This window comes from Halichoerus grypus, chromosome 1, assembly GCF_964656455.1.
Source record: "Halichoerus grypus chromosome 1, mHalGry1.hap1.1, whole genome shotgun sequence".
Lineage (NCBI taxonomy): Eukaryota > Metazoa > Chordata > Mammalia > Carnivora > Phocidae > Halichoerus > Halichoerus grypus.
In genome coordinates, this window is record NC_135712.1 from 163,126,981 (window position 1) to 163,150,236 (window position 23,256).

Below are 23,256 nucleotides of genomic sequence, written 5' to 3' on the forward strand. Positions count from 1 at the left end.
GGATCACTGTGAGAATTAAATGAGTTAATGCATATAAAGCATGGCACGTAGCAAATAATACCTTGTGGCAAAGAGTAAACACCCCAACTCCTGCTGCTGCTGCTGCTGGTGTACTGTTCTTTAAACTCTTTTTTTGTTTTGTTTTGAGCATCAGTACTCAGACATTTCAATTTGTACACAATTCTTGAGATATGTACTGAACACCTAAAAAGCCAAGTAGTTGTGGTTCTTTTCTAAGTAGTTATTCCAGCTTAAAATTTGAAAGTAAATTTTCCTTACAAGTTATCAATTACCAGTATCTTCAAATATTGATATTACATGATAAGTCCCATTAATTAACAATTTAATGTCATATACATACATTTTCAGTCTTTCACAGCACATTAACAAAGTTACTAGGAAAACTGGACTAGCACTACCCAAAGATGTTTCAGAGTGCAAGCAGTTCTGACAGGGACAGCCAAGATCAAGGAGTGTTCTTTAGAAAACAGTTCTACTAAAAACAACATGGAAACAGAAGTAAGTTAAAATGTTCAAGGCATAGTAAATGTACAAGTGTGACTCCAAATTGCCGTTTAGTGTGTTCTGTATAATAGGATATAAAAACTACCTCCCATCTATGGAATGTTAAGCTGACACTTAAGATAAAGCGTTACACATTCAATATCTCACTGTTTTCAGGCTGTACCAAAAAAATAAACAACCAGCAAATGATTTTACCTAAAAAAAAAAAAAGTCATTTACACTTTAAAAATGGGATGAGGTGGGATTCCTTTCCTAAAAGCATTACTAGAGGGGCGCCTGGGTGGCTCAGTCGTTAAGTGTCTGCCTTCCGCTCAGGTCATGTTCCCAGGGTCCTGGGATTGAGCCCCGCATCGGGCTCCCTGCTTGGCGGGAAGCCTGCTTCTCCCTTTCCCCCTCCCCCTGCTTGTGTTCCCTCTCTCGCTGTGTCTCTGTCAAATAAATAAAATCTTTTAAAAAAAAAAAAAAAAAAATTACTAGAGCTACTGAAAATATTTGTATCTACAAAATAGTTGATAAAAATATTCCTCTGGGTTGTACAGGAATGGAGATGGACGCCTGATAAGACAGGTTATATGATATTAATCAAACTTAGTCTCTTTCTCTCCTGCTTCTTCAGAGGCTGGACTCTCCTCATTCTTAGTTTCTCTGTTTTCTACGGGAAAACCGTTTTTAGTTTCCTGGTAAGCTACTCCCTTTGCTCCCCTTTTCCCCTTGGTGCACTTTTTTCGTCTGAACATTTATGGTTTCCTGCCCTTTTGGCTTCATTTCCACTGCAGGTTTAGCTGACAACCTCCTGGATCTCCTGGACTCCCCTGACTCCACCCCTTCAGAGTAGCTGACCTTCTTCCTTTGGGCTTCCTGGAGGGCAGGGGTGAACCAGACAGAGCCTTTGCGAGGCTGGGCTGCCAGAGTGGCTGTAACCCACCGCAGGGGTGGGGGTAGAACCAGATGGAACTGTATGGCAGCTTTTTATTGTCTCTTTTTGCTCTTTTTAGTTTTCCTTTGCTTTTACATAGTTGCTGTGTTATCCAAGTTCTTTTGTTTCTTTTGGTTTCTTTCATAGGAAGCTTTCCTCAAATGATTAATGATCCTTGTTTCTGGTTCACATTTAAGAATGAAGCACTTACAATTGAAAACAAAGTGTTTAAGGCTTGTCAACTAGTTTGGTTTGATTTTACTTTGGGGTGATTACATAGTCACCCACACATTTTGTTTGGAGGGTGCCCCAGATGTCACCATAGGTTTCTTTTCTGAGGCCATTCATTTTTTCTTGTCAAGAATTCTTCAGTTTTGGGGCTCCTGGGGGGCTCAGTTGGTTAAGTGTCTGCCTTCAGCTCAGGTCATGATCCTGGGGTCCTGGGATTGAGCCCAGCATTGGGCTCCCTGCTCAGCAGGGAGCCTGCTCCCCCTGCTTGTGCTCGCTCGCGCTCTCTCTCTCTGACAAATAAAAATCTTTAAAGAATAAAAAAGAAAAAGAAAAAAGAATTGTTCAGTTTTCTGTCTGAGATATACACCTAATGCCAGTATTTTTTGCAGCTGCTGCTGCTGTTGTTTAAAAGGTGTGGCACAAGGAAGGGGGGTTGGAGGTTTACCTTCAATACTTAATCTGTCTCTTTGAAAACAGAGGACAGGGCTCCTTCCTTCGCTGTGAAAATGTGTTTGATGTCCCTGGGTCTGGGGCCTCTTTGGTTCAACTTATCCATTGACTATATTTCTTTATTCTGCAGTGAATGAGGAGGTGATGCTTATGGTGGTGAGTTCCTGGCTGCACCACAGCCAGTCCCCTAGATTTTAGCCTGTTTCTCAGCCCAGCTTTCTGTGGGACCTAGAATTCTAGTACTGAGCCTTTCTGGGGTCCTGGGGTAGGAATTCATTTTCTAGCCCCTCTGTAGTCCCTGGAATTCAGCTTTGGTCATTCTGCTGAGTCGGTTTCTTTTGTTTGTTTCTTTTTTTTTTTTTAAAGCCGGGCAAAGTCATAAAGACTTAACTGTATCCATATTTAAGTAGTTGTCACATGGTTATTGAAGAATATAAAGATAGACCCTGTCACATAAATTGAGAGAAAAAAGTTTTTTTTAAGATTCCAGCAAATCTGTACCCCGTAGTTTAACATTAGGGGTACATAGGAAATTTAATGTTATCATGAGAACGAATTTAGGCAGCTGTTGTTACATGAAGAGATGTAGAACCACCCAGAGCAATTTTTCAAGAATCCATAAATACTTTCTTGTTAAATATTGGTTTAAAAACTACAGCACCCCCAATCACCCAAAAGTCTAGCACTCAAACGGACCACCCATTTACAGCATTCTTTTAACACCAGTGGTATTCCAAAAGTGACCAAACTAGGATTAAAACATTCAGCAACTACCTTTTTCCTGCCCTAATACAAAGCCCTAGGGACTAAGTCATTTACATTTTAAGTAGCTAGCAGCATTTCACTATCTGTAATATAAATTTGATTCATTAATACAATTACTAATCAGAGCCATGTTATAGTCCATTTCTACTAAAGTTCCAGAATGAACTTGGAGTATTTCCTGTATTCTCTCTTACATGTTATTACATTTCATTTCAAATGTTCTACTTTCATTCAGTCTAAACAAGACTAGTATTGGTCAATAGCAAATTTATCAAGCCAGAAATTTTAGTTTTAGATTATAGGTCTGGAGGGGAAAAAAAGCTCTCGGACTTCACTCTGTATACACAATTGGTTTTCCTCATGATAAACTCTCAACTCATGAAGAATAACAGTTTTACTGCTTCAAAGTAAAGAAGACTATAAGAACCTTTTTCCTCTTTTTCAATTAAAAAAATTATGGGACAAAAGTCAAGTTTGCATTTTTTATAGCATAAATTACCAGCAAGGCCCAGACCTAGTAATCAAAAATTAAATAAAATCTCAAAATTTAAAACCAAGAAACAAGCTAAATCGCACACATATTTCAACCAAATATTGGAATATTTCCCAAATAAAAACATAAGCACAATTATTATATTCCATGGTTCAGGGAAGCAGCATTAAGGATTCATGCCATAAGTTTATTTATAAACATACCAAGCATATTGAATTCAAGAGTTTGATCCATTTTTCAGAGATTGCAAGATTGCACCTTTTAAAATGCTCCTTTTCACATCTGTTTAATGGATTAATTAAAATATCCTTATTTCTTAAGTAGTTGGTATCTTGCTATAAAAAAAAAAAAAGGTGCAACAAATCCAGATCCAAAGTACACAGTTGTCATAATTAGTAACCGTCACATGTTTTCCACTGAAAATGGCAAATTCTTCCCAGGGCCCTCCTCATAGTGGCTCCTGTGGGCCACAGAAGTTGTGAACCTTCGGATACTCTATCCCAGCATAGTGCTATCGGAAGTTCTGTGAAAGGCGCAGAGACCCAAGACGGAAGAAATGGCAGCACCACACCAAGTCCTCCTCTCACGGGGTTGGTTTCCATTCCACCTTCTGCTTTCTATTTTCCTGAAGTTTGTTAGTATTTGTGATCCACTGTCACCTTCTTGACTATCCTTTTTGTCCCTGTGGGTCTGTACATTTTTTTAATCCTTACTCATAACTTAAATGTGATTTGGAAAGGAATAGAGATGATAAATGAATGTGAGTGTATTTTGGTATCAAGTTTAGCATAGCCTCATAAAGGGAATTGGGAGTAAGTTCCCTCCTTTTCTTATGATAATTTATGTAAAATTGCAGGGTTTTTTGGTTCTTAAATGCCTGTAGAACGCACCAGTAAAACTATTAGGGCGTGGAAAGATTTTTAACTACTTAGTTTCTTTAATAATTAAAGGACTATTCAGATTTTGTTATTTGTAATTGACTCAGTTTTAATAAGTTATACCTTTTTCTAAGAATTTGTTTTAAGTTTTCAAGTTTATTGGCATACCATTGTTCAAAATAACTTTGTATTTTAATATTTGAAGCAACTCTAGTTATAGCCCCTTTTCATTCGTAGTATTACATTATTTGTAATAATGTAATAATCTCTTTTTTCCTTGATTGGTTTCATGAGAGAATCATTTTATCTCTGATTATTATTGTCTCTATTATTTTCTTCCTTCTGCTTTTTGGCACTTATTTTGGTATTCTTTTTCTAAATCCTTAGGATGGATCTTAGCTTGTTGATTTCTCAGCCTTTCTTCTTTTCTGTATAAGCATTGAGCTTTCTACTATCATCTGAATAGAGCTCTAGCCATATCCATTTCCAGGCAGCCAATGATTATCTTCCTATTGTTTTAGATTGACTTGCACTCTCTAGAATTTTCTGTGAAAGAAATTATACAGTATGTACCCCTTATTGTCTGACTTCTTTCATTCCACATAATTATTTTCAGACTCATCCATGTTTTATATGTATCAGTAGTTCATGCATTTTTTTATGGTGTATCCATTATATGGAAATACTGCAAGGTGTTTTTTTATCCTGAATGGATAAACATCTTTTTTTTTTAAGATTTATTAATTTATTTGTGAGAGTGTGTACACACGCATGTGTGCACAAGTGGGGGATGGACAGAGGGAGAGGACAAGGGAGAGAATCTCAAGCAGACTCCCCACTGAGCGTGAAGGCTGGTTCGGGGCTCAGTCTCACAATCCTGAGATCATGACCTGAGCCAAAATCAAGAGGCGGACACTTAACTGACTGAGCCACCCAGGGGCCCCCCAATAAACACTTTTATCCTAAATGAATAGACATTTGAGCTGTTTACTTTTTTTGACTACTACAGATAAAAATGTTATGAACATTTCTGTACAAATGTTCATGAGAACATATGCTTTCATTTCTCTTGGATAGATAGCTAGGAGATAGATAGCTACTTGCTGGGTCATATATGGTAATTTTTAAGAAACTGCCCAGTTGATTTCCAAAGTAGTTTGTAAAATTTTATATTCCTACCAGCTGTATATAAGAGTTCTCGTTGCTCTACAGCTTTGCCAACACTTGGTATGGCCAGTCTTGTTAATGTTAGGCATTCTGGTAGATGTTTACTGGCTCCTCATTGTGGTTTTGCTTTGCATTTCTCTAATGTTGAGTGTCTTTTATGTGCGTATTTGCCATCATGTATCATTTTTCATATGTTGAAATCTTTTGCCAATTTTTTTGAGTTGTTATTAAATTTTGAGAGTTCTTTATGTATTCTGGGTATATGTCTTTTATCAGATACATGGTTTCTGAATATTTTCTTATAGTCTGTGGGTTTATCTTTTCATTCTCTTAACAGTGTCTTTTGAAGAACACAATTTTTTTATTTGGATGAAGTCTAATTTATCAGTTTTTTATTTTATGAATTATGCTTTTGATGTCATATCAAAATCTTTACCTAACTCAAGATCACAAAGATTTTCTCCTGTGTTTTCTCTAGCAATTTTATAGTTCCAGGTTTTGCTTTTATAATTACCTTTTGTAATTTTTTTTAAAAGATTTTATTTATTCACTTGAGAGAGAGAGAGCAAGCAAGCATGAGTGGGGTGAGAGGCAGAGGGAGAGGGAGAAGCAGACTCCCCGCTGAGCAGGCAGCCCGAAGCAGGGCTTGATCCCAGGACGTAGAGATCATGACCTGAGCTACCCGGGCACCCCTATAATTTTTTTTTAACTTAATACAGTCAGAAAATCTGGTTGTATGATAGCAGTTCTTGAAATTTGTTTTAGCTTGGTGTGTTACTTTCCAGGTTTTTTTCCTAAGTATTTATGTTCATGTGTATGTAGCTACAGAAATACATTTGACCCTTAAACAACATGGGGGCTTATGGGTGCCGCACCAACCTCCACACAACTGAAAGTCCATGTACAATTTTTGACTCCCCAAAAACAACTACTAATAGCCTACTGTTGACTGGAAGCCTTATAAATAACATAAAATAGTTGATTCATACATATTTTGTATGTTGTATGTATTATATATCCTATTCTTACAAGAAAGTAATTTAGAGAAAAGAAAATGCTATTAAGAAAATCATAAGGAGGGATGCCTGGGTGGCTCAGTTGGTTAAGCGTCTGCCTTCAGCTCAGGTCATGATCCCAGAGGTCCTGGATCAAGCCCCAGACCAGGCTCCCTGCTCAGTGGGGAGTCTGCTTCTCCCTCTGCCCCTCCCCCCTGCACATGTGCTCTCACTCTCTCCATCTCTCAAATAAATAAATAAAATCTTTAAAAAAGAAAATCGTAAGGAAGGGGTGCCTGGGTGGCTCAGCCAGTTGAGCGTCCAACTTTTATTTTCTGCTCAGGTTGTGATCTCAGGGTCTTGGGAACACCTGTGTTGGGCTCCGTGCTCAGTGGGGAGTCTGCTTCAGTTTCTCTCCCTCTGATCCTCCCCCTGCTCTTGCTTTTTCTCTCTCTAGTAAATAAATAAATCTTAAAAAAAAAAGAGAGAGAGAGAGGCTTTCAATGGATTTGACAAAGCAGCTTTACCCAACTTGGGCCCCAGGATCATCTCAGATGCCCAGTGAAGAGAATTCCCAGGAAGGCTCAGCTGCTTCTCAAACTATCTCCAAAGTGTTAATAAAGAACCTTAGTAAATTGACTCTCGACCCTAGTATCAAACTCCTTCCCTTCTACCAGAATATCCACCCCAACAGCAGGACAGAGAAGAAACCACAGGGGCTCTTTGACCACATCCTCAGCAGCAGGACAAGAGGTGGAGTAAGGACTTTGCTAACTGCTTGGAAAGAAAGGATGGAAAGGATGATGCTATTGATTCAGTACCAGTGCTACCCCAACCAGTGATCCATGCTTCAGAAGGAAATTGAGGGTGAATCAAGAGTGGAAAGATTTAGATGTATGTAGCTGTCATTATTACCTGTATCATAAAGATCTTTCTGAGGATACCAGCATGGAGAATAATTATGACATGCACCCAATGTAAACATAGACTTTATTCTTGTGCTGTTTGTTCTCGCTAGTAATTTTAGGATCATTATGCAGCAGCTTGGGAAAGCTGCTCTATGTTAGGACAAACTGTACAATATTTTGATAATCTATGATATAAGCTGTCTTTTTTGTATCTTTTCTACCTTGATACCAGTAATTTGTGAGGAATCCTGTAGTTTGCATTTGAATGGCTTCAGTATACTTCCACTTTTTTATTGACCTAAGGAAGCACTAACAGGTTTTGAATGTTGCCTGTGTGTTTGAGAAGCCTGAAATGATTAAGAGAAAACCTAACATCAAATTGGAAGCCAAGTAACTTGTGCAGAAGGAATACACAGAAAACTTTGGGTGGTTTGGTTAGAGCATAATTAGGGCAGGGTGCATATGCTAGATTTTCTGGTTTTCAAAAATTGTAATAAAATTTTTTTTATGTGCTATGCTGTTTAAATTGTCAGTAGCAAATGTGTGTGTAGAGGATCTTATTAAAACTGAGACTTATTTGGGGGGAAAAAAAGAAAAAAAAAAAGAAAGACAATCATAAGGAAAAGAAAATATGTTTACAGTACCACACTGCATTTATTGGAAAAAAATTCACATGTAAGTATACTCACACAGTTCAAACCCATGTTTTTCAAGGGTCAACTGTATATAGGTTTTTAAATTTAACATAAATGGAATCACACTAGATAAGATGTTCTGCAAGTTGCTTTTTTTACTTTGTCTCAAATATAGTGATTAATTAGTATACCATTTTATATTCCTACCAGCAGTGTACAAGAATCCCGTTGCTCAAATCTATATCATTCTTTTTGCTATCATAAGTATTACATAAATTAGAGCTCTGTTTATTTAGCCACTCTACTGTAGAAGCACATTTTTGAGTTGTTTCCAAATTTTCTCAGACATAAATAGTGCTGCAACAAACATCTTTGTGTATGATGTCTCCTTGAGCTCACATGTGGGTGTATTTCTCTAGACTAGGAGTAGAATCACTGAATCACAATCTTTCTGGGCAGAATGTTATCTTCTAAGATGTGTTTTGTTTTTGACAGCTATCACATAACCTTGTATACAGGAAGTAGCTGGGCCACTGATAAGCTCAGTTGTTGATTCAGCAAGCACTCATTGAGTACATACTTTGTGACCCTTCCTTTTGGGGGTTTTTGGGGTTTTCAGTTCCTTCAGATGCAGTACCCCCTTTTTATTGCAGTATTTCTTTTTTTTTTTTTTTAAGATTTTATTTATTCATTTGACAGAGATAGACACAGTGAGAGAGGGAACATAAGCAGGGGGAGTGGGAGAGGGAGAAGCAGGCCTCCCGCGGAGCGGGGAGCCCAATGCGGGGCTCGATCCCAGGACCCTGGGATCACGACCCGAGCCGAAGGCAGACACCCAACGACTGAGCCACCCAGGTGTCCCTATTGCAGTATTTCTTAGTGACCCTTTTACTATACCAAAGTGATATTCATATTAAATATACCCATTCATATAGAAATAACTTCAAAAAAATCAGTATAGTACGATAACTATTTTCAAGAGAAGTAAAAGAAGCAATTTATTATAAAGTAATATGTATTTCATGTAAATGCTCAGTCACAGCTATCATAGAAGGTGTATTAGAGAATTCATATAGTTCCACATATTTAAATAAGTTAGGACTTAAGAGTAGTAAGAAGATGAAGCTATTTTGTGAATGAAATACAGACCGTGGACTTAGAATAAAATTAGTGTTATAATGAATAAGACTAGACTTACTTGTAGTATGGTAAGAGAAAAAGAGTTGACAAGTGGAGTTGTCAAACAGGAGAAAATGAAGAAGTATGCTGTCCTTGTAAATATGATGTTACCTTATGTGGAAGTATTGTACCAAAATAATTTCCTGTGGTATGTATGTCTTGGGGCAGAATAGTAACGTTCTATCTTAGAAAACGTCTCCTTCCTTAAAATCTCACTGCATTTGAGGTGTGTAGCTTTATTTTTTTAAGATTTTATTTATTTGACAGACAGCGAGAGAGGGAACACAAGCAGGGGGAGCGGGAGAGGGAGACGCAGGCCTCCCGCGGAGCAGGGAGCCCGATGTGGGGCTCGATCCCAGGACCGCGGGATCATGACCTGAGCCGAAGGCAGACGCTTAACGACTGAGCCACCCAAGCGCCCCTAGTGTCTGATACTTGAAACAAGACTTTGGAGATTGTATCCTTTTATTGGTCATAGGTAATGGGGGATTAGAAATGAAACCATTTTTTTTTTAAAGATTTTATTTATTTATTTGACAGAGAGAGATAGCGAGCGAAGGAACACAAGCAGGGGGAGAGGGAGAGGGAGAAGCAGGCTTCCTGCCGAGCAGGGAGCCTGATGCGGGGCTTGATCCCAGGACCCCAGGATCACGACCTGAGCGGAAGGCAGACACTCAGCGACTGAGCCACCCAGGCGCCCCAGAAATGAAACCATTTTGTCTGTAAACAAACAATGAACATCTGCTATAGGAGGAGATTAACATCTTACTCAGAGTGATAGGTTTAGCTCTACGCATTTGATTTCCTCCGAAATTATAATAGGAATGCTCTGTGTTTATATAATGCATTGTACTTTATTGCCTCATTTTAATCCTCCCATTGTCCTGTGAAGTAAGAGGTATCAATGTCAATTTTACAAATGAGTAAACAAAGGCTTAGAACAATTAAGGGACTCGTCCAAAGCCACCCAGACAGGAGCTAGCCTTCTAAGTGAAATGAGTTTCCCCTGTAACTAGCTGCCTACCAGGATGATTCCGTTTATTTTGATTTGTGATTGCAGAAATATAGCCTAGTTTTAAAATATCTTCAGTAGGCAAGGAGAATTCTTTCTCACAGTAAAATTTTATATTATCATCTTACGAAAAAAAGGTTTTCTTGAATGGGTAGAAAAGGAGTTTTTCTTTTTAAAATGAAGAAAAGTACGGAGAACACTCAGTATTTCAGACGGGGTGAAAAATAAGATCGTTCATAATACCAAATTCTAACAATATTTGCTAGTTTTAAAAGGTAACTTTTTTGGAAATAGGTTTTTTTTAATTGATTATAAAAGTGGTAAAACATTCTGGAAAATTTGAAAAGGAGAGAAGGAAGCCATATTTCTACAATTTTACACATCTCTATCATTTTACTACTTTATCCCTTCCTTGTATAACCATTCTACCTCTGTCACTCTTTATCCTTGTTACTGTTACTTTTCTCCAAAGTGCTCATCATTATCTGACAAACATATATACATCTTTGTCACAATAGAATGTAAAGTGCAGAAAGGCAGGAACTTTGTTTCATTTGCTGTTGTCTTTCCAGTATTTAAAACACTTTCCAGTGCGTAGAACACAGTAAGCACTCAATACTAAGATTTCTTTATTGGGCACTTGGGTGGCTCAGTTAGTTAAGCATCTGACTCTGAATTTTGTCTCAGGTCATATCTCGGGGTCATGAAATCGAGCCCTGGGTCGGGCTCCAGGCTCAGCAGGGAGTCTGCTTGGGATTCTCTCTCTCTCCCTCTGCCCCTCCCCATCATGTGCATGCGAGCTCTCTCAAATAAATAAATAAATCTTTTTAAAAATTTATTGAGGGGCACCTGGGTGGCTCAGTCGTTAAGCGTCTGCCTTCGGCTCAGGTCATGATCCCAGGGTCCTGGGATCGAGCCCCACATCGGGCTCCATGCTCCGCAGGAAGCCTGCTTCTCCCTCTCTCACTCCCACTGCTTGTGTTCCCTCTCTCACTGTGTCTGTCTCTGTCAAATAAATAAACAAAATCTTAAAAAATAATAAATAAAAATAAAAATTTATTGAATAAATGTACTTTTTGGTCTTTTTTTCACATGCATGTCATCCAGTTGTAATCACACCATGCACACAATTTAGTAGTGTGATTTCACAGAATAAATGTAAATATCCTTTCCACAGGTTGCTACATAGCCTGCAAGATCAACATTTTTCATAGCTACATAGTATTGTATCAAGGGAGCATAGCATAACTCATCTCCTAGTTTGAGACATTTCAGTTGCTTCTGACCTTTAGGTTAAATATATCCATTCTTTACCAGTCAGGGGTACCACCTGTCTCTCAGCCAAACTGTAGGTATTAAAACAGGTAGTGAGTCCCATGTCAAACAGAAGGCTACAGTTTGGCTTAGACACAGGTGCTCTGAGTATTAGTTACAGCCCCACCTCAAATGTGATCTCAGGAGCTCCCTTTCGGCTATGGCCTTGGGGGAGGGCTGAGACTGAGACTTGAAGCCATTGAGCAGCCAGTTACTATGCCCTCATTTGCAAGGACTACATGTGCTCACCTTCCTGCCAGAATGGGAGGCTGCAGAGGCAAGAACTCTAACCTGAATTCACATGCCTGGCACATGTTGGGTGGGTGTAGTAAAATATTTGTTGAATGAGCCCAGTGCTGTTATTCTCATGGTTGTTTTGTATGTAATGTAGATTGTTACGTTGCCTTGCCTTTGAATAGAATAGTAACTTGCAAAGACCCTGTATCTTCAAAAAATGTTGTCTTGATGTACTGTGAAGTTCAAAATGCTATATGCAGAACACGGTGTCTGAATTCTCCAAATCTTCCCTCCACTCTTTTTAGTTTTAAAACTGTTTTGAGTTGGTTGGATTCCATGATAATATGCTCAGGAGCTCTTGGTTCAGGAAGGGTGGTCTTTAAGGGGAAGCCAGTGAGGATGGGGGGAGGAGGATGGTGCATTTAGCAAAAGCAACAATCTAGGTGAAGGGAGAACTTTGTAAAGCAAAGTACACCTTCCTTAGAAGCAATTAATCATATTATTAGACAAACTGCTTCAGCAGCTGGGGAAAGGGCAGGAACATGTCAATTTTGCTTCCATGGTTACAGGGAGTGATAGTGTACTTGACCTTCAGCAAGCAGGGTCATAGAGAGGGCATCTTTAAACAGCTCTGCCTGGTTTTGGTGAATGGAATCTGTACTGACAGTTTGAAAGCAAATGCCTGGGTTTCCCCCAACCAACCCTTGGCCCTTCGGGTTGGGCTCTCTGGCCTGGGAGGTTGATGAGGAAAAATGTAAATAAAGCTGCAGGGAGCCATTGGCATGGTAAGTATAAGTGTCCTAAAAAAAACAAGACTGCAATTTTGTTCTCATTCTGTTTCTGGGAGAAGCCTCCTTGTAATGCAGTGTATTTCATAGATACTTGTTTTTAGAGCAGTTGGTAAAATAGCAGTGGATTTAGACACCTATTATGTATTTTGAAGGAATTCAATTTAGTGTGTGTTGCTATGCTTATAGCACCTAGCAAATTATGTCTTCATAGGAACTTGTATTTGAGTATGCTGGGTAAGTTCAGGTGGGGCAAAAGCCGCCTACTTGTTTGTTGTTTTCAACAGTTTTACCTGCTTATGAACAGGGAGTTGCTCGTAAACACCTCATTGTTTTTACATAATGTGGCTAGTGATTGTTGACTGTATGGATCTTTGTTTTTGTGCCAAGAAATATAGGGCTATGATTTTATCTTTTTAAACATATTATCAACTGGCAAATTTAAAAACTGGATAGTCAGTTCTGATATAAATGAGGCTGACTTGTAATGTTCAGGTTTGAATCCTTCATTGACTCCAGTATAAAGAAGAGCCTAACTTACCAGTCATCAGGAGAAATTATTTTTTAGGAACACAACACCGTGGCATTGTAAGGTCCTAATCCTTTGTATGAGGGAAGGGGTGAGCACTTTCAAGACTGGCAGCCTCCTGTGGCTTTTTCTCTCTATGCTGCAAGTTGCAGAACAAAGAGAGATTAACTCTGCCCATTGACCCTTCACTACACTTATTACTTAATGGTCCTTTGAAATAAGAATAAAAGGAGGATGTGGAGCATTTCAGTTCAGACTGAAGGTATCCCATGGCTGAAACCCTTTACCCTACTTAGGTATTTACATTGTTCATTATTTCACTGGAAATGTTTAGAAGTCGGAAGTTCGTGGTTGAGATTTGTAACATATTAGGTCTGCATGATCTTTTTTTCCCACAGGGTGTGAACTTGGTTGCCCTATTAATAACCCATGGGAATGTTGCAGCCAAAACTCAGAATAAATTATAGATTTAGGAACTCTGAATATTTGCTCCTTAGCTCAATGCTGTGGGCTTTCTCTTCAACCTAGATGTCCATCTTTTAGCATGTAAACCACAGAAATTTTTCCTAAGAATTTTCTCCTTATAAAACTGCCAAAGCAATGTCATCTTATGATGGAATAGAGAAGGTTCTCACTCCAGGGTGTAAATGTATGAACTTACCTAGCAGCCTCATAAACGCAGGTATGTCAGTGAAAGCCCGTACTCCTTGGGTTTATGTAATAAACTGTCAAAGCAGGTGTTGTGCAGTACCTGCAGGGTGTCTGATTAGCAGACGCATGAGAGTAGAATAAGAGAAGAAAAGGTGTAAGCAGAGTCCCAGGATCAAGGACTGTAGAACAGACTTCTTACTCATTCCTGAAATTAATAAATGTTTATTCACCAAGCAATCTTTGTGGCCCTAAAATGAACCTGGCCTTGGGAGTAAAAGGAGAAATAGGAAATGTTTCATACTGCCCTGTGAGGTAGACATAACCAAGCAGTTACAGTGGGTGCCTTGTGGAGGAGCACCTGCTAAGATAGAGGAACTCCGAGCACCCAGAACAGGACCTGTATATCAACTTGAGGAATCAGGAAAGGCTGGCCTGAGGAGCAGGGCTTTTATTAAATTCTTTAGACAGTAAACGTTTGTGTGTCGGGCGAGCATGGTTAACTTTTTTTTTTTTTTTAAGATTTTATTTATTTATTTGACAGAGAGAGTGAGCACATGCACAAGCAGGGGGGAGCGGCAGGGAGAGGGAGAAGCAGGCTTCCTGCTGAGCAGGAAGCCCGACACGGGGCTCTATCCCAGGACCCTGGAATCATGACCTGAGCTGAAGGCAGACGCTTAACACGGTTTACTTTAGAAAAGATGCAAAGCAGAACCGCTGATTTTACCCTTTAAGTGTGAGTCAGAGACCATGCCCTGGAAGGTCTATGTCCAAACATACTTTCACATCCTCCTTGCTTATGGTTTGAGTCCTTTGGACTAGCCATTTTCCTTTTAAAATGTAAGTGTTCTGGCCAGGGTATAAGGCGCATCTGGGTGTTGCCAGGCGTTTTATACCTCAGTATGAACTAATGATCCTGTCCTTTGCAACTTGAGCGGATTGAAGGAGTAGAAAGTAGGCTAAGGCCTAGACTGACACCAGGTACTGAAAAGGTAGGCAAGAAAGGATGGAAAGGAGATGCTCCCGCTAATTTGCATCTGTGTTTTTATGTCCTATTACCAAATTGGCTTTTTATCACTGTGCTAAATGATATTCAGCGATATGCTTCTGGAAAAAAAGTAGATTCCTCACCTAAATGTGTACTTATAATGCCAGGCTCTAAATTCATACAGCTGCAAGAATTTCCGAGCAGTCCCATTGTGGCATCACTTTGCCTTCAAGCCAGATCATATCAAACTTAGAACACACCTTCTCTCTAAAGGTCACGGGGTGGGGGGGAGATCCTAAATATTTTCCCACTAACCTGTCACCTCCAGAGTTAAGCACTCCTCTGCTAAATTCAAGGGATATTTTGGGTTGTTCATCTAATCTAAATTTGTTACTGAGCTATTGGGAGCCCATTGCCAACATGACCTATACCCCTCTCAGGCAAATTTGTAGAGGCCCTTGGGCTTCTCATACAAAAGGAATCATAAAATTTGCAAGCATATCCTTGAACAGGTGAGGGAACCAGAGTCTAGAGAGTTTAAACTGTAGCTCACACAGAAGCTGGCAAAAAGCAGTCTTAGCACCCAATCTGTGCTGCTTCCACTACAGCCGTCTGTCTTCCCCAACAGATGCTCTAAGGCAGAACCACTTTTGATTGCTCTGCACACCCAGCATGCAGCAAGCTCTAGGGTAGCAGAGGGTTAATGCAGAGCAGGTTCAAGTGAAGCATAGACAACAGTCTTTTTCGGCTTACTGACATAGAAAGCTTCTTTGAGACCCTATGAAATACTTCTTAATACTGTTACTCTTTTAAATAAACTTTATTGTAATGTACATAAGTTCACAGTTCCTAAGTGTGTGACACAGTGAATTATCACACAGAGGACATGTCCATGTAAACACTACTCAGGTTAAGAGCAGAATAGAGCGGTACCTGGCTGGCTCATGAGTTCAAGCCCCACGTTGGGCATAGAGATCATTTTTAAAAAAAAAAGGCGGAATAGAATTTCCTTCCTCCTTCCAATTACTGCCCGTACCCTCTTCCCTAAAGGTGACCTTTATCCTGACTCCTTAAATAATTTTCTATTTGTTGATTTCATTCATTTTAAAAAAATTTTAAGAGCTCTATTAAGATATAATTCACGTATCATACAATTACCTAAAGTATATAATTCTGTGGCTTTTATTATATTCATAAGGTTGTGTAGCCATCACCACTATCTAGTTGCGGAACGTTTTTCATTATCACAAAAAAGAAACTCTTACACCTTTTGGGCGTCACCCACCTACCCCCAATTTCCTTATTCCCCAGCCATAGGCAACCACTGTTTACTTTCGGGGTTGTTTGGGGTTTTTTTTGTTTTGTTTTTTTTAACTTGCCTATTCTGGACATTTCATATAAATGAAATCAGACAATCTGTGGCCTTTTTATGTCTGGCCTCTCAGCATGTTTTCAAGGTTCATCCACAATATAGCTTGAGTCAGTACTTCATTCCTTTTTTTTTTTTTTTTTAAAGATTTTATTTATTTATTTGTGGGAGGGCTGGTAGTGAGAGAGCACAAGCAGGGGGAGTGGCAGGCAGAGGGAGAAGCAGGCTCCCCAATGAGCAAGGAGCCCAATGTGGGGCTCGATCCCACGACCCTGGGATCATGACCTGAGCCAAAGGCAGACACTTAACCAACTGAGCCACCCAGGTGTCCCATTTCATTCCTTTTTATGGCTGGATAATGTTCATTGTATGTATATACCACATTTTATTTATCACTTGATGGGCATTGGGTTGTTTGCATTTTTTTACTATTATGAATAATGCTGCTATGAACATTTATGTACAAATTTTTGTGTAGACAGATGTTTTTATTTCTCTGGTGTATATACCTAGAAGTAGAATTGCTAAATAGTATGGCAACTCTTATGTTTAACCTTTTGCAGAACTGATACTTATTTCCAAAGTGTCCATACCATTCTGTATTCTCCCCAGCAGTGTATGAGAATTCCAGTTTCTGCACATCCTTGCCAACTCTTGTTATCTTTGTTTTTTATTATAACCATCCTAAGGGGTGGGAAGTGGTATCTTAACGTGGTTTTGATTTTGCATTTCCCTAATGACTAATGATATTGAACAGTTTTCATGGGCTTATTGGTCATTTGAATATTTTCTTTGGAGAAATGTTTGTTTGACTCCATATGCCCATTTCTAAATTGTTTCTTGGTATTATTGATTATAAGGGTTTTTTATATATTCTTGATACAAATCCCTTAAGATATATGATTTGCAAATATTTTCTCCTATTCTGTGGGTTACTTTTCACTTTCTATATAGTGTCCTTTGAAGCACAAAAGTTTTTAATTTTGACAAAGACCATTTTGTGTATTTTTCTTTTGTTTATTGTGTTTTAAGTGTAATAGTAAGAAATTATTGCCTAATCCAAGGTTAAGAAACTCTACACCTATGTTTTCTAATTTTTGGATATGATGTGAGGTAGGGTTGAATTTTTTTTTTTTTTTTAAAGGTTTATTTATTTGAAAGAGAGCACAAGCATGAGTTGGGGGAGGGACGGAGGGAGAGAATCTCAAGCAGATTCCCCACCAAGCATGGAGCCTGATGCGGGGCCCAATCCCATGACCCTGAGATCATGACTTGAGTCGAAATCACAAGTTGGATGCTTAACCTACTGAGCCATCCCAGTGCCCCTTATATTTTTTTATAGTAAGAAGAAAAAAGAATTTTCTATCCAAGGAGAGCTTCACTATTACACTTTTATCACATGTAACAACAATATTTATACACAGTTTATAACTCAGGTTCTAGAAAAATTTTCAGGAAGCTTGTGGTAGTATTGATAGTTACTATGTATTGAATGGAATTAATACTTAACATATTCAATAACCCTCACATCAGTCTCATAAAGTAGTCACAATATGTCCATGTTAAATTTGAGGAAATTGAAGTTTAGAGGGTTTAAGTCACTTGCTCAGGATGACAGTACATATTTCAGAGCCCGGGTCTATCTGATTCCATAGCCTGTGGTACTCATATAATGTTGATTGCTTTAAAATATCTTACAGATAAAGTGAGTATCTAAATCAGAAAGTTAGCATATTATTCTATCAGTTAAGAATTCCATATATCTGAAATTGGTAGAATTAACTTGCAGGGTAATAATAGATTCAAACAAAATTCTAAATGTTCATTACTAAAGAAGGATTTAATGAATGTGCTCTGATAAAGTGACTGGCCAGTCTTTTCTTCATAATTACAAATAAACAGAGCTAGCAAATATGTGTACATGGATACTGGGAGATGTATTTTGCAGGATTTGCCTTTCCTGCCTATATCTTAGCTCAGACCTAATTTACATGAAGCATTTTGTAAACTGAATATCACTATGAGAATATTGTATTCTGTTGTCTTTATAATGTAATCTTTTTGGTTGGTTAAATTAATGCTGTGAAAGAAAAAAGCTTTTCATAACTACCCCCAACAATTAATCAATTGTGATGTGCTTTATAAAACTGAGATCTGTTTCACTTACCATAAAATTCACCCTTTAAAAGTATATAGTTTTGGGGCACCTGGCTGGTTCAGTTGGTAGAGCATGTGACTCTTGATCTCAGGGTTGTGAGTTCAAGCCCCACACTGGGCATGGAGCCTACTTAAAAAAAAAAAAAAGATACGTATTTGATACATTTGCAGTGTTGAACAGCCAACACCACTAATTCCAGAACATTTTCATCATCCCCCAAAGAAACTCCATGCCTATTAGCAGTTATTCCACCTTCCCCCATCCCCTCAGTCCTGGGAACCACTAATTTACTTTCTTTAGCTATGGATTTGCCTATTACATTTTATATGAATGGAATCATATAATATGTGGTTTTTTATGACTGATTTCATCCATGTTGTAGCATGTATCAGTACTTCATTCCTTTTTATTACTAAATAATATTCCATAGCATGGATATACCACTTTTTTTTTTTAATCCATTCATCAGTTGATAGTCATTTGGGTGGTTTCTACTTTTGAGCTGTTTTGAATAATGCTGAACATTACTATACAAATTTTTGTGTGGACATGTGTTTGCTTTTCTCTTGAGTATATACCTAGGAGTGAAACTGTTGGTTCATATGACAACTCTGTGTTTAACTTTTGAAGATTGGTGAGACTGTTTTCCAAAGAGGCTGTACCATTCTATTCCTGCCAGCAGTGCATGAGAGTTCCAGTTTCTTCACATCCTCATCAACATTTGTTATTTTCTGGTTTTTTGGATAGTAGCCATCCTAGTATGCATGAGATGGCATTTTGATGTAGTTTTGGTTTTTATTTCCCTAATGATTAGTAGTGATGTTGAATGGCTTTTCATGTGCTTATTGGCTGTTTTGTATCTTCTGTGGAGAAATGTCTATTCAAGTCCTTTATTCATTTTTTATTTGGGTTAGGTTTTTTATGTTGTTGGATTTTAGGAGTTCTTTGTATATTCTGGATATTGTAGTTTTAGGTCTTAAATTTAGATTTTTGATCCATTTTGAGTTAATTTTTGTATATGGTGTTAGATAAAGGTACAACTTCATTCTTTTGCATGTGGATAGCCAGTTTTTCCAGCACCAGTTGTTGAAAAGACTGTCCTTTCCCCCACCAAATGATCTTGACACCTCTATCAAAAATCATTTAACCATTATATGCCAGGTTTTATTTCTGGGATCTCTAGTCTGTTCCTTTGGTCTTTATGTCTGTCTTTATACCAGTATCACACTGTTTTGATTATTTTCACTTTGTAGCAAAATCAGGAAGTGTGAGTTCTCCAGCTTTGTTCTTTTTCAAGGTAGTTTTGGCTATCTGTTTAGGGTCCCTTGAGATTCCATACGAATTTTGGGATGGATTTTCTGTTTCTGCAAAAAACACTGGGATTTTGACAGGGGTTGCATTAAATCTGTAGATCACTTTGTAGTATTGACATCTTAGCAATATTAAGTCTTTCAGTCCATGAACACAGAATATGTTTCCATTTACTTATATCTTTAATTTCTTTTAGCAATGTTTTATAGATTTTATTATACAGGTCTTTTTTACCTCTTTGGTTAACTTAATTGCTAAGTAATTGATTCTTTTTGATGCTATCACAATGGAATTTTTTTTTTTTTGTAATTTCCTTTCCAGATTGTTCATTTTGTATAGAAATGCTACTGATTTTTTGTGTTGACTTAGTATCCTGCTGCTTTGCTGAATTTATTTTTTCTAACAGACTTTTTTGGCAGGGAGGGGGGAATCTTTGGTTTCTGACCTTAATTAGAAACCTTGCAGTCTTGGGGTGCCTGGGTGACTCAAATCAGTTAAGCAACTAACTCTTGGTTTTGGCTCATGTCATGATCTCGGGGTCATGAGATCAAGCCCCGTGAGAGTTCTGTGCTGGGTATGGAGCCTGCTTAAGATTCTCTCTCTCCCTCAGCCCCTCCTCCCAACCCCCCTTCACCCCACCCCACTCTTGCACATGCTCTCTCTCTCAAATAAATAAATAAATTTTTTAAAGAAAACTATCAGTCTTTTACCATTAAGTATTGTGTTAGCTGTATTTTATAGATACTCTTTATCCAATTGAGAACTCTTTATTTTATTTATTTACTTGAGAGAGAGAGAGTGTATGCATGAGCGGGGGGAGGGGCAGAGGGAGAGGGAGAAGCAGGCTCCCCACTGAGCAGGGAGCCCAACATTGGACTGGATCCCAGGACCTAAGATCATGAGCTGAGCCAAAGGCAGATGCTTAACCAACTGAGCCACCCAGGTGCCCCAGATTGAGAACTTTGTTTCTAGTTAGTTGAATGGTTTTTTTTGTGAAATGGTGTTGGATTTTGTCAAATGGTTTTTCTATGTCAATTGAGATGTTGAGGCTTTTATCCTCTATTAATACAGCAGATTACATTACATACATATGGTGAGCCAGCCTTGTATTTCTGTGGTAAATCCCACGTGATCATGGTGTATAATTTTTTTTTAAGATTTTATTTATTAGAGAGCATGCGCGCATGAGAGGAGGGAGAGGGGCAGAAGGATAGGGAGAAAGAGACTCCCTGGTGAGCAGGGAGGCCAATGCAGGCCTCCATCCCAGGACTCCGAGTTCATGACCTGAGCCGAAGGCAGCTGCTTAACCAACTGAGCCTCCCAGGTGCCCTCATGGTGTATAATTTTTTATATGCCTCTGGATTCAGTTGGCTAATGTTTTATTGAGGATTGTTGCACCTATATTCGTAAGGAATATTGGTCTTCTGTAGTTTTCTTGTGATGTCTTTGCCTAGTTTTGGTTACATAGAATGAATTGAGAAGTGTTCCCCCACCTGTTTTTTGGAAGAGCTTATAAAGCATGGTTCATGATATACTTTTTTCTTTTTTTTTTTTTTTACGAGAGCGAGCACATGCGAACAGGGGGAGGGGCAGAGGGAGAGGGTGAATCTCTTAAGAGAGAATCTTTTTTTTTTTTTAAGATTTTATTTATTTATTTGAGAGAGGGAAAGAGACAGAGATAGTGACAGAGATAGCATGAGCAGGGAGAGGGAGAAGCAGGCTCCCCGCTGAGCAGGTAGCCCTGCATGGAGTTTGATCCCAGGACCCTGGGATCATGACCTGAACTGAAGGCACTTAACCGACTGAGCCACCCACGCGCCCCTTAAGAGAGAATCTTAAGCAGGCTCAATGCCCAGTGTGGAGCTGACGTGGGGATTGATCTCATGACCCTGAGATCATGACCTGAGCCGAAATCAAGAGTCAGTCGCTTAACCAGTGGAGCCACCCAGGTGCCCCATGATATACTTTTATTCAAGGAAAAGTAATAACTGCCTACTTCAGGTGCCCAGATGACCACTCAGGACCTTGAACCTTGCCTTTGGTGGGTATTGACTAAATTCCAGACCTTTGTATAATTGATGGGCTTTTCCCAGCCCCATCCCAGTGGGACTGGGGGATTACCAGGACTCTTTCACAAGTAGTTTTTCAGTGTAGTGCTGGTTCTTTTTGCCATCCTTTATGGTGTTATGAGAGCCTTTCTTCTGGAAACTATCATCTTAAAGGAGTGTTTTACAGCTGGTTTTGGAGACAGTGAAAACATTCAAAGATCATTTCTAAAAAGTTACTCTAGTAGCTATTTATTTAAAGTTGTATAGAGCAGATTTGAAATTCCTCTGTGTTTTTTGTGGGAATTTTTTTGTTTTATGGGGGGGTTATTTGTTTTTGCATTTTCAGCATTAGAAATAGCTCTTTTAAGATTGTATTTTCTTACAGCCATCCTGTGGCATTATCTCATTAGTTCCTTTGTCATTCTGGGTGCAAACACCAGAACTACTCAAGTTTATTACTCAAAGCCACAGTGAAAGCAAGAGGCATGGTCCCCAGCTACCACTGGGCATTTTTCTGAGCTCCATTGTGATCCAGCCCACTTCTCCCCCACAGGTACCACGGACACAGACCTCTCGGCCGGAATCTCCAGGGATGACCAGCCCCTCCCCGCGCATCCAGATAATCTCCACCGACTCTGCGGTAGCTTCACCTCAGCGAATTCAGGTACCTGCACCAATCCCACTTGGTTCCAGCCACCTGCCCAAAGGTAGTCCTGTCTTCTGAATCCTTTGCAGAACAAACCTACCTCAGGATTTCACTAAGGAGTTGTGCTTCTTGGGCATCAAGTACAATACAACCTCATTTATTCTTTAAAAAAGAAAAAAGAAAAAGTTTACATTGATTGAACTAGCTTACTTTTTATGCAAAAGTTTAAACTATTGTTTGAAACTATTGGGATCAGTGTACCATTTAATTACTTAAATGCTTCCAAATTGAGAGGCAGTATGTCCTCGTAGTTAAGTGTATGGGCCCCCACTTGAAGTCAGATTCAGTGCCCCACTTTTTAGCTATTTCGACCTTAAAAATTAACTTTTCAGTGCCTCAGTTTTTTTCATTTAGAAAATGTATATAAACCTCATAAGGTTATTTTGAGGAATCAATGGGATATTGCTTGTAAAGTGCATAGAACAGTGATTGGTACATACTAATGGTTCAGTATGTACTAATTATATGCAATAATTATTGCTAGTATTATTGTTATTAACTAATTGGTATTCACTTATTATAGGTTTAGTCTTCCCAGGGCTCTGAGAAGATGTGTGTATTGAAGTCACTGTCAACAACTTGGGAGGAAGGGATAATATGTTGATGACACACAGATTAAAGATTCAAAGTTACCTCAACAAGCTGAATCAAAAGGCTAAACAACAACAACAAAAAAACATGAAAAAAGATGAATGGCAGAAAAAATATTAGTTACATAACACGAGTTTGAGAGAATACCAGGGTGGACAGGTAATTTGAGTGAATAAGTAAAAGGATTGCTTCATTTACAGTTTATTCCACGCTTGGTATAAGTGAACAGGATGATATCGTAACTAGATAATTTCTATAATGTTTACCTACTCTTAAAAGTGATTTTTTGGACTAACCTACTTTTTTTTTTTAAGATTTTATTTATTTATTTGAGAGAGAGAATGAGAGAGAGAGAGCATGAGAAGGGGGAGGGTCAGAGGGAGAAGCAGACCCCCCGCTGAGCAGGGAGCCTGAT

The 23,256-nt window shown here is 38.7% G+C and overlaps 1 protein-coding gene across 3 annotated transcripts in view; it reads left to right on the top strand.

The window, feature by feature from the left end:
• Window positions 1-23,256, top strand: part of NR2C2 (nuclear receptor subfamily 2 group C member 2) — a 98,471-nt gene that overhangs the window by 28,405 nt on the left and 46,810 nt on the right. For all 3 annotated transcript variants that reach the window (XR_004911275.2, XM_036073637.2, XM_036073639.2), the window contains one exon: window positions 22,098-22,208. Coding sequence is in view for 2 of the 3 variants with exons in the window: in XM_036073637.2 (XP_035929530.1) it covers window positions 22,098-22,208 (111 nt within the window). In the remaining variant the exon portion in view is untranslated. The remainder of the gene's footprint in view (window positions 1-22,097; window positions 22,209-23,256) is intronic.